The sequence below is a fragment of the Schistocerca piceifrons genome, chromosome 10 (genome assembly GCF_021461385.2).
Source record: "Schistocerca piceifrons isolate TAMUIC-IGC-003096 chromosome 10, iqSchPice1.1, whole genome shotgun sequence".
NCBI classification, from domain to species: Eukaryota; Metazoa; Arthropoda; class Insecta; order Orthoptera; family Acrididae; genus Schistocerca; species Schistocerca piceifrons.
The window spans coordinates 125,720,532-125,733,145 of record NC_060147.1 but is presented as its reverse complement, the minus strand read 5'-3'; the positions used below and the strand labels follow the sequence as shown (position 1 = coordinate 125,733,145).

The 12,614-nt window shown below is 42.7% G+C and overlaps 1 protein-coding gene across 1 annotated transcript in view; it reads right to left on the bottom strand.

The window, feature by feature from the left end:
- LOC124718756 (ubiquitin carboxyl-terminal hydrolase 1) overlaps positions 1-12,614 on the bottom strand; it is a 78,291-nt gene that overhangs the window by 22,913 nt on the left and 42,764 nt on the right. The window contains exons 8-9 of the mRNA XM_047244370.1: positions 8,751-8,934; positions 1,182-1,456 (exon numbers count right to left, since the gene is read on the bottom strand). Coding sequence (XP_047100326.1) covers positions 1,182-1,456; positions 8,751-8,934 — 459 coding nt within the window. The remainder of the gene's footprint in view (positions 1-1,181; positions 1,457-8,750; positions 8,935-12,614) is intronic.

The following is a 12,614-nucleotide window of genomic DNA, read 5'->3' as shown; positions in this document are numbered from 1 at the left end:
AGGAAGGCATTTCTGAAGAAGAGAAATTTGCTAACATCAAGTATAGATTTAGGTGTCAGGATGTCTTTTTTGAAGGTATTTGTATGGAGTGTAGCCATGTATGGAAGTGAAATGTGGGCAATAAATAGTTTAGACAAAAAGAGAATAGAAGCTTCCGAAATGTGGTGCTACAGAAGGATGCTGAAGATTAGATGGGTAGATCACATAACTAATGAGGAGGTACTGAATAGAATTGGGAGAAGAGACATTTGTTGCACAACTTGACTAGAAGAAGGGATCGGTTGGTAGGACATATTCTGAGGCATCAAGGGATCACCAATTTAGTACTGGAGAGCAGCGCAGAGGGTAAAAATCTTGGAGGGAGCCCAAGAGATGAATACAGTAAACAGGATGTAGTTTGCAGTAGGTACTGGGAGATGAAGAAGCTTGCACAGGATAGAGTAGCATGCAGAGCTCCATCTGCATCAAACCAGTCTCTGGACTGAATACAACAACAACAACAACAACATCCATATGCCTTCTCCGGGAGTACTGCTGAGCAGTACCTGCATCTAATAGCAGTGACAAACAATATCAAAAAAGTTCAAAGAAGGGCAGCTTGTTACGTATTATTGCAAAATAGAGGCGAGAGTGCCATTGGCATGGCAATCATTAAAGCAGAGGAAATTTTCTTTGCGGCAAGATATTTTCATGAAATTTCAATCAGTAACTTTGTCCCCAGAGAGTGAAAATATTTTGTTGGCACCCATCTACACAGGGAAAAACGATGATCATAATAATATAACACTAATCAGGGCTTCTACGGAAAGATTGAAGTGTTTGTTTTTCCAGTGCACTGTTCGATGAACCACCTGCCAAGCACACAATGCAGAGTAAACGTGTAGATGTAGCTGTAGAACTGGAAACTTGGGGCTACCAATGGGAGTTTATGTACTGCCATGTTCCTGCAATGCTCTCTCTGCTCAGGGGCACCCTCTACCACTCAGTGTTGCCAACCATTTAAAAAAAACGAACACCAGCTCATTATGGTCACAGTAGATTTGCTTTTTGAACATGCTTTGTACTTAAAGTACTGTGTAGTATGCAGCAGCATGGACGGAGGTAGTGAGTTTAGGCAGGCTGGACAGCTCCACTGTGCCCTGAAAGGAACATGTGAATACGCACTAAATGCAACTGCGTACCTGTAGAACCAGAGCCGGAACTACTGAGACACCCGTCCAGGGACGCCGCTCTCCGCCTGTCGCAACGCCTGTAGTCTGGAGAAGGGTCTGCCGCCCGGACATACGCCACGTAGTGACCAGAGGCAATAGTCGCTCCGAGGTGCATTATTACACCGAACAGACGATAGCTGTGGGGGCGGTTTTCCTCCGCCAACGGACAACACGTCTCACAGAAGCAGCCGAGTGTGAGGGGAGTCGGCATGTAGTCATTCACCTTCGACACGCATACCATCGACCTGAAACACCGCACGACAATTTACTCTTGAGAAGTGCGAGTTTTCTATTTTACCAGTAGAACACTTAAAGACAGTACACTGTAATCTGATTAAAATTACTTCATAGTCGACATCTGTCACTTGCTACTGTAGTGCTATCACATCGGCTGCTGGCTACCACTCTGTTGTAGGTGACACAAACATGGCGAGTCACTTCAAACATTGCTCCGTGTTACACGTTACCAGCATTTGTGAAGCGGCCGCTACAAGGTGCGACGGAAATTCGATATGCTCTATTGACAGCTGATTTTAAGCTAGCAATGACTTAACTGCAGCAGATGACACATATCGTAGCCCGGAATTTGAATTTGGATCCTAACCTAACCACAACCTTGCAATGCGCAAACGTATCTGAGAAAACGACACTAAACAATCTGCGACAGAACTAAAATCACGATCGCTCTGTTCATGGCTATTAATGCAAACCTCTGTTTGCAGCCATCAGAAATTTGGTTTCATGTAATGTCGTGCAAAACTTTTCTAATGTAAGCCAATCGCTGTGATTATGGTAACTATATATGTGGTGTTGAATCATGTCTTGGGAGAAAGGATCTAGGAGGGAGGTGGAGGGGGAGTTCAGATCCAGTATTCAGGATCCAAACACAACAATAAAGGAAAGTAAACAAGATGAACTGACCAATTGTTGAGGCAGTTTGCCAATGTCACCTGACTATCACATAATTTTTACCAGATGTAGTACTACCATGGTTCTGGTCATTTGATGATGAACTTTTAATTACAGGGCATTTCAAGAAGAATACACGTAGCTCAAACATATATTTATTAAACTGAATGACATACGATTATGAAAGTTGGAACACATTTACAAATCTCTCAAGTTCCGATGACAAATATCCAATATATCTTCCACCAGCGGGACAAACAATATCACTTTGATACTGTAATTCCTCCCACACTTAGATGTCTATTACTGATGTTATGCCAGAACGAATCCAGTTCTTCAACTCTTCTACGTTCTGTGGCAATCAGTATTGGTCATAAATGTTGCCTTTAATGAAAAGTCACAGAGCATCAAATCCGGTCACTGTGAAAACAGTAATATGCTTGGCATACAACGAGAAGAGTACGTCTGACACACAGTGGAGGCTGATCGGCCTCCGCACACAAACTAGCAACAGGATTCGTGCAATAAGGCCCAGCAGGAAGCCTAATACCCTCATGGTGAACTGCAGCCAGAATTTTGAGCTATGCAGCCCTTGCTGGTTCATAATCCTGGCATCCATATTCAAGCTGCATTCACACAAAGGCCTTATAAAGTTGAAGCAGACATGCCCCGTCTGTTCCCAAGACCTATGACTGATGCATTTAAGGATGTTTAAGGCCTTGAGAGATCTCAGTTTCAGTTCTTTAAAGTGAGGCAATCATGTCTGCTTCATCAAAAGTAAGGTCCAGATACTCCACTTCTTCATTAAAAGTGAGGACGGTATCCCCCAGTTTTGAATCAGATAAATTAAAAAGAGAGCAGGAGCAAATAAAATCTACAGTCTTTTCTAAAGAGAATTAAAAACATTTGGTGTAAGATCATGCCTCCAACTACCTGGTTGTCAGTTGCAATTGCCGAATAGCCGTTGCGAGGTTGGAGGATGCACAGAAGATGGAGAAGTCTTCCATACATACAGAGCACAGTGCAGAATGTTGCACTGTGGACGTAATACTGTTGCCAGCAATAGCGAATGCTGTGACACTTTGAACACTCTTGAGGGACACCATTCTCCTTGTTAAAACATTCAGACAGGGTATTCCCAAGCTTGTACCTAAAATATCTGACCAAGGGAAAGGACCGTACCCCCACTGAGGGCTGTGACAAAATATTGTGCCTCCATGTAGTATCGCATACCTTTACCAAATCGTAGAAAACAACGATAAGGTGTTGCTTTCGTAGGAAAGCTTGTCAGATTGCTGCTTTGAGCACAGCCAGGTTATCAAGTGTGGAGTGATACCTGCAGAACACACGCTGGGAACGACAGTAGGGACCTGGTTTTGAGAACTCAAACTAGGGGCTGACTGACCATACGCTCCGGTGTCTTTCCTACACAGCTTGTCGGCTAATGCTACGATAACTACAGGCATCTGCCCGACCCTTCACTGGTTTTAAAATTGATATTAATATAAATTCTTTCCACGAGTTGGGGAAAGTCTCCCATCATCCAAATTTCATCGACGAGCCGGAGGAGGGGGACCTTAACCGTGGATTGAATTGTTTCAATGTGTTGTACGTTATCAGGTTGTTTCCTGGCATCACATCACAAGCTACTGACAATGCAGAATCCAATTCCCCAGAGAGAGAAAGTCTGGTCGTATTCCTAGATGTTGGTGGACTGGAAATCAAATCATCTTTATCTTGTGTCTCCCAATAGCAACTGAAAGTAGGAACATGCTAGAATCCGCCATAAGGGACCTACCAGAGTCAGCTATTGTCCGAGTTACGTCTCTCGGCACTCTTAGGAGAGATGATGGAGCCTTCTTACTCTCCCAAATTATTCTCCTCACCTCTGCATGTGCCATTCAAAAGGCTGTGAGATTCTCATTGGTAGCGCATTGATGAAATTTGCTCATAGCCACATTCCTGTCCTCAATTGCAGAACGACACTCATTTCACCGAGGGACAGGTCACCTCCTAGGTGTTCCCGTTAATTTTGGGATGGATGCAACAGCAGCATGGGGGATCGTGGCTGCAGTGTGATCTATCCAGCCCTGGACACCGGAAACAGCTAACTGCCTGTAAGGTAGCCAGTTAGCCTTTTTGAACAACCATCTCTGAGGTTCCTTTCAGGATCTGCTCTATCACAATAAGGTAGTGGTCACTATCGTGAAAGTCATCGTACAATCCCCATTGAGGGGAGTCTACAAGGGCAGGTGAGCAGAAAGAGATGTCTATGGCTGTATACGAACCTGTATCGGTGATAAAGTGTGTAGCTTGACAAATTTTCATCAGTATGACATCTGTAGTGTAGATTGGATACTCAAGTATCTGACCTCTGGGGCAAGTGGTACTAGAGCCCCATAGCACACTGTGTGTGCTAAAGTCCCCAAAAAGGAGAAAAGAATGGAGTTCAATGAGATGAGTGGGGACACCCACTGCCAAGACGTTTATGGGGCAGTAGGTGTGCAGAGCACACTGTGACAGCAACATGGGCCACTACCGAACAACAATCTCTTCACTAGTAAGGTAGTCTTTTCTATAGAGGTGATATTCAGGTACAGGTGCGTCACTCTATTTAAAATGAGCATATTGAAGATAAGGAGAAAAGGATCTGTCCTGTAGAAGGAGTCTCAATTCCTCCACACGAGTCATGTGTTCATTCATATTCCACTTATGAAAGCTACTTCATCAGTGTGGTCTTTATTTACCCCTGTCCTTGCACTCGGATGGTGGGCCACTTGTAGAACAATGTAGGGTGGAGAGCTGCCTGGGTCCGGTGATGTGACATCAAAATCCATGTCGTCATCAGTCAGACGTGCCAGAATGATATCCGATGGCCCATGGAACAGTTTTCAACACAATTGCTGAGACCCTTTCCCTGGTCCTTTTCCCAGCAAGGATGAGGTGGTAAAAGGGGGCAGGGAGAGGCATTTTTCTTCGAAGAAAGTGGGCACTGACAGGCACTCTGCTTTTGGGATGCCTTCATGATGCTCACTGCAAAAGCATTGCTGGTCTCTTAAGTCATAGATGCCTGAATTGCTATATCTTTATTAACTTTTCTTCGGCACATACTCATTCAAGTACAGGTGCTGACAGTGGACAGTGGTACACCAGATGTCGACTGCATCGAAGTGTAAACTTTAGGAACAGGTTTCTGCAGCACAGAAGTGTAAGGGGTTTAGTCATCTTATATTCCTTTTTTGCTTCTGTATAGGGGATCCGCCTGGTCACTTATTTCCTGAATTCTGCATTCCTCTGCAAAAATACAGTTGTCTCAGCTCCATACTGTGTGGCTCCCAGAACAGTCTACAATAGACTGCTGGAGATGTAGAGTCAGTCCCAGCTTCATGGACTGCCTTTCCACACTTCCCAATGGTCACTTCACCTCCTCAACTCAACATTGTATGGCCAAAAAGCTGGCATCTGAAACATCACATAGGCTTTGGTACACAGGTACACACTTGGCAGGTAGTGTCAGAGAATTGAAGGTCACTATGAAAGCAGCAGTCTCCTCAATTTCTCCATCATTCCTAGGTGTCCTTCGCTCCACATCCACCATCCCCTGTGACGCCCATCCTTGTTTGAGTTAGGCAATGTCGATGTCCATATTGTCACGGCAGGTGACCACACTCTCACTGGAGTTAAAGGAGTTATGCAACACAACAATGTAATAATCACAATTTTTGTGAACTCCTAAATAGTTCCACTGCTTTGTCCAGTTTAACAGCAAGGAACCATTTCACAACTGCTTGATAGATCCGAGGGAGCCCTTCAAAACTTTTATTGATATAGAAGGGGACACTTTTCCAAATATCACCTCCTACCAGAGGTTTTTACCATCCCCACCATCTATGGGGGTGGGGGGGGTCAAGGTGAAATCCTCATACCCTGTGACACAAATGTTCCACCACCACACTACATCTCACAGTGGTCACTGAAGCACGCCCAGAGCTTACTGTGACAGAGGACCGACACCACTTGCCAGTCCCCACATCAGGAATCCCAGGGTTGCCGAGCCCACACCCAGCAAACAAACGCAGAGCCCCTGAGGCCCAAGAAAACAAAAAGACAAAATAATTTATTAGACACCCTGGCCGATTGAAACTGTGCTGGACTGTGACTTGAAACCAGAACCTTTGCTTTTTAAGGGCAAGTGCTCTACCAATTAAGCTAACCAAGTTTCATATCAGTACACACTCCACTGCAGAGCGAAAATTTCATTCCATGGTCTATTTACACACCGACTGTGCACTGGTGTCAATGTAATTTTTTGTTAGAAGAGGTACATCTTTTAAATGGCACTCTTCATACCAACATATAAAATATAAACCCTCATTGCACTACAGTAAAAGTAATGTGGATGATCGTTTAAACTAAAACAGGGATTATAAGTAAGAAAAAGTTCGAGCAAAATGAGAGAATGAATGCAATCACATGGGCGAAAATGTAAGATGATAAAATGGAAGAAATTATGTCAAAATTAATATGTAACAATAGCCAAAAATCACATGACCGAGGATTCCAAGTGGAAAAAGACTGATAGGAAGAGAAATGGGAGCAAATGATGTATTCCATATAATGACTAGTACAATGTAACAAAGGACTAGAAAAGAATTACATTTAAACCAACGAATTCAATAAAAATAATGATTCAAGTGAATGGTTTAGACAAGAGTGCAAACCAGGCGAGAGCAAGGAAAATGGAATTTGCTTTTCAAAAAACCAAAGACATATATAACAAAAAAAACATTTCGATTCAAGCTAAATTAAGACATTATAAAACTGTCATTAGACCAGAATGCCTGTATGCATCGGAGTGCCTAACTCTTAACAAAAAGGGGGAAATAGAAAACATGGAAAAGAAAGAAAGGAAAATTTTGAGAAAAATATTAGGACCGAGAAAGATTGGAGAAGAGTACAAGCTAAAGAGTAATAAGGAAATATACAAAACTATTGAGAAAGTGAGTGAGGCAATGCGTAAACGCAGACTAACGTTTTATGGTCACCTGTCGAGGATGGATGGAAACAGATTAACAAGAAAAGTGTTTGAACATAATAACAGGAACGAAAAAACCAACAATAAATGGATACAGATGGTGAAAAAGGATTTGGCCTATTTTAATGTCACCCGTGAGTCAATCAGGGACAGGGAAAAGTTTAGACAAATAGTGAACGAAATTATGTGTTTTCCAGAAGAAACAAAACTAAAGAATAATAACAGGAAATGGTCGGAAGAGCGGAGGAGGAACCACTCGAAAATGATGAGGAAATATTGGGAAGAGAGAAAAAAAGATCAAAAAGCCGGGCAAGTGAATTGTTGAACGTGGTCCAAAGATGGCCGAAATCGAAAGAAGAAGAAGAATGATCAAAAGTCATGTTGATAAAGATTTTAAAATAAATTTCAGAGCACCTTACAAAATTCAAACCGACAACTTTCCGCACCGGGTCAGTACCTTAACCATTGCACTATGCAACCAGTCTGCAAAGTGTTACCATTTTTCAAGCAATAGAGCACCAAGTGAAATTTCGACATTTTTGCAGTTACTCGCAAACGAGCACCTACTGGGGTGAATGGCCGTGGGGTGCGATTCCTTAGACCTTAACCTACAACACCATACAGTGAGGTAACACACCAGTATAGTGTAAGATGCCCCAGGTCCTTGAAATCCACTGGCCAACGGAACATGTTCATGTGTTAAGGTAGGTAGTAAGTAGGGAAGCACCCACTTTAGGGATGTTTTCTGATGGTTTGTGCAGATCAGAATTGTGCCAATCCTGTGCTATCGGCAATGCGGGCCACACACTGGCACTTCTGCCGGGTGGAGTCGTTTTCTCTGTGAGATCGCGAAGGAAAAGCACGGAGCAATGTTACCTCTGACAGCAAAGAAAACATCACTGCACTTGGGTTCAGATTCTGATGTACTGTTGTTTTACATTATACAAAACATATCGAGATCAATTTCTCTGAGTGTGTTATTCTACTGGAACAAAAAAGTCTCTTTCAGCATCTTCGACACAATAGATCGAAGTTCACAGGGGAGATGCTGTGTCACAGTTCAAGGGTACTGAATAGCAGGACCCTTTCAGCACTGGTATTGCACAGCAACAATGAGGAAAACACTAAGAGACACACAAAACCTAGCAAGATACGGAAGTTACAAATTGACTAATTGACTGTTTCAACAGCCTATTCCTTACAACCCATTGGGGAAATAAAGACCAAGGAAACATTCCAACAGATTGAAACTTTCTGGCAGATTAAAACTGTGTGCCGGACCAAGACTTGAACTCGCGACCTTTGCCTTTCGCGGGAAAGTGCTCTACCAGTTGAGCTACACCCAAGCACGACTCACGCCCCGTCCTCACAGCTTTACTTCTGCCAGTACCCCGTCTCCTACCTTCCAAACTTTACAGAAGCACTCCTGAGAACATTGCAGGACTAGGGACAGGAAGTTTGATACCGGCGCACACTCCGCTGCAGAGTGAAAATCTCATTCTGATTCCAACAGATTGTTTCAAAGAGTCAATACCAACACTGGGGGCCTCTCTTTGTCAGTGAAGGATATTACATCTCCATAGAGGAGCACTCACCCAAAGGTGGAGGAGAACCTCTTGAGTTGCAGCACGAGCAGCCGGGGCAGCCGCTCGTAGCGCACCTGCCGTCTCGCCTCGTTGTAGCGCAAGCACTGCTCGCACCAGTACTTGTTCAAGTCGCGCAGATGCTCGCTCGTGACCACCGCCGACTGGTACACGCCTGCCGTTCCGGGACAGCTCTCTGGAAATGACAGCCGGGTAAATCAAAGTACACACCTCGCAATTTCTTACCAGATCACATTAAGTTAACTACATGTGGAGAGGTGGAAAGTTCTGAGAGTGGCAGTGACTTATACTGAGGTGAAATAAGTCATAAGGTATCTCCTGATATCATTTCAGACCTCCTTTTGCCTGATGTTGCACAGACTCGAGTCGTCGGAAGTCCCCTACACACACTGTCTCTACGGCCGTCCGTAACTGCGAAAATGTTGCCGGTGCAGGATTTTTGTACACAAACTGACCCCTCGATTATGTGCCACAAACGTTTTACGAGATTAATGTTCGGCAATCTGGGTGGCCAAATAATTCACTCCTCAGACCAATCACAAATAACTTGACGCACTGTCATACATAAAATTCTATTGTCATTTGGGAACATGAAGTCTATGATGGCTACAAATGGTCTCCAAGAAGCCGAACATAATCATTTCTTCTTCATATATCCATATTTAAATTGGATGAAGGTGGCAAACAGCTGGTATAATTTTTATTAAAATGACAACTCCTCCAGCTGTACTTAAGATAAATATAAAATCTTAAGTACAGCTGGAGGAGTTGTCATTTTAATAAAAATAATGATTTCTAGTCGATGATTGGTTCAGTTGGACCAGAGGGAGGACCTACTCAATTCCATATGAACACAGCCAACCACATTATGGAACACCACAAGCTTGCACAGTGCCTCGTTGACAACTTGGGTCCATTGCTTTGTGAGATCTGTGCCACATTCGAACCCTATCTTCAGCTCTTATTAACTGAATTCTAGACTCATCTGGCTGGCCACTGTTTTCCAGTCATCTACGGTTCAATCAGCTTGGTCATGAGCCCAGGAGATGCACTGTAGACACTGTTGTGTTGTTACCAAAGGCACTCATCAGCCCTCTGCTGCCATAGCCCAGAAAAGCTAAATTTCACCGCACAGTCTTAACGGGTCGTGTGACCCAAATTGATTTCTGCAGTTATTTCATGTAGTGTTGCTTGTCTGTTATGACAGAAACTCTACATAACCTTCTCTCAGTTGTTAAGTGGAAGCCACTGTGTTAGTCCATGGTGAGAGAGAATGTCTGAAATCTGGTACTCTTGGTGCACACTTGACACTGTGGATTTCTGAATACTGAATTCCCTAACCATTTCCAAAATGGAACGTCCGATTCGTACGGTTTCAACTACCATTCCACGTTCAGAATCTTAATTCCCATTGTGCAACCACAATCTTGTCTGAAACTTTTTCTCATGACTCACCTGAGTACAAATGACAGCTCCAGCAATGCACTGCCCTTTTATACCTTGTGTATGTGATTTGACAGCCCTGTGTAGATGGGCATATTGGCATCCCATTACAATCACCTCACTGCATGTACGCTGGAAATTTGTTTGCGAGTCAGTCCAAGTAAGATAGCTTCGAGGCTGTGTCTTATGTCAAAAAGACGAACACAGATCACACCGCCACACCATAATTACACTTCACCACTAAAGACTGCCTGCTTGCGGTTGTACAACAGAATTGAACAATAAGCAGGTTCAAATGGATGTATGCTGCAGTAGTTTCGCAGAGATGAAGATTGCGCACTCATTGTAATCTAACAAAATGGTAAGAGGAACCTTCACACATGATCAAACATGTGTAATCTTTTTCAGTCTTGGCTCTTCAAACCTTTGTTTCTAAGTCGTATCTGTCTACCCATGTTTATTCATTTGTTACAACCGTCTTCAGAAGTTCTGGATAACTGTAGACTTCATTCAGCAATTCCCAAATGTTGTCGTTTGTGGTCTAAATTCAACAATAAATGAACAAACTTTGTTGCTAAATGTTTCATGCCCAAAAGGTCTGAAAAATTGCTTGGCATGAGAAAAAGAATATGCAGACATCAACAGCAACCTATCTGATGGTGATTCACCAATTTTCCAGCACTATTTTCTTCAGTTCTCCCAAACTAACATCAGTAATTTATGTGCTATCGTGTCCAGGGTGGCCACTGCCTTCAACATCGTGAATCCTCTTTGAAATGTTTATACCACTTGTAAACTCTTGTTCTGCTCCTATATATTTGCCAAAAGCCACTTTCAACATTTGGGAGCAACCTGTGCTGCACTTCATTCCATTTTCCAAGCTACATTTAATGCAGATTCTTTGATCCATTTCCCTCAAAAGCAAAAATTCACTGAGCACTCTAAAACATGAATAACCTTCTGACTGTCAACAATGAATTAAATATTCAAAACAGCTGAAAATGCAACGTCAAGAATGTGTTTATCAACAAAATAAAAAATCTTGAAAATCTGATGTATAAACCCTGCGAAATTAAAAAATCCTTTTACTTTTTGATCACACCTCATAGTCTCTTTTGAAGGATACACACTTTGGCAGAACTTTATGAAATACCTGGAAAATTACTGGACAAACACTGCAAAATACTCGTTGGCTGCAACTACCACTTCCTCATTTGGTGAAAATTTCTTCCCAGTGCGTCAAAGTCAGGAAGGTGTCACTTGCAGTAAAGAATGGTCAGTAGGACGCAGGAGGAACCAATTCATGAACTTTCATCACTGTAATCACTGATGTGTGGGGTGGTACATTAGCCTCACAAAAGAGCACTTTTTTCTTGCTAGCTTCGGTTTTCTTTCGGTCAATGCAACTTTCAAGCGATCCAACATTGAAGCATAATTGAGTCCCAGTACGGATCTCCCTTTTTCCAAAAAGTCTACACGAATTATTTGTTGGGAATCCCAAAACAGTGGCAATCACCTTGGCTGACAAAATGGTCTTTGGCTTCTTTGGTTCACTTTCGCCAGCCTTTCTCCATTGTTTTAACTATCATTGTGACGATGGTGTGTACAATGGATCCGAGTTTCATCAGCAGTTAAAAATCAAAAAGCCTTGCAGACTATGACTAAATATCACCAGACATTGTGTTGGAATGTGCCAGATGTGCTTTTGGTCAACTGTCAGTAAGCATGGCACACACCTTGCACACAGCTGCTTCATAGCCAATTCTCCATACGTAACATTATGCACTTACTCTTTTCAGAAGTCAACAGTCTCTCAATAAACACACAGATCTTTATTCAGCACTCTTGCATTACAATGTCATGAATTTTGTCAATTGTTTCTTTTGTGGTGACTCAACTGGATGGATGGAGTGCACCTTGTCTTCAGTGACTGTCCAACCACATTTAAATTAATCCCAAAGTAAATTGTCTTTTACTGTGGTGCAGAATCCATGTGAACATCCAATTCTGTTTTGGTTTGTGTGGCAGTCCAACTGTTCAAATTAAAATGTTTAATACCAGCACAAAACTGTTGTCTCCATTTTCAATTGCAGTTGACAAAGTGACCAATTCAGATGGCTGTCAACAATTAACTGTATGCTGCACATTGTCTAAATTCTTTATGTGATCCTTCAAATAATGAAGCATGCCAACCATGAAGGCACAATAAGAATGTTCTGTACTTTCATGGCACGTTGGATTAGCATGCAGCAGGTTGAGGGTTTGCTCCTGGGTTGAGGTATATGTTTTTTATTAGGTAAATTTAGTCCAGATAGTACGGCATCTGGCATCTTAATCGTTAACAGCGATTGGAGCAGGTCCTCTGGAAAATATTTGCAGTTACACACTACAATCGTAGAAATGGAAGGAAGA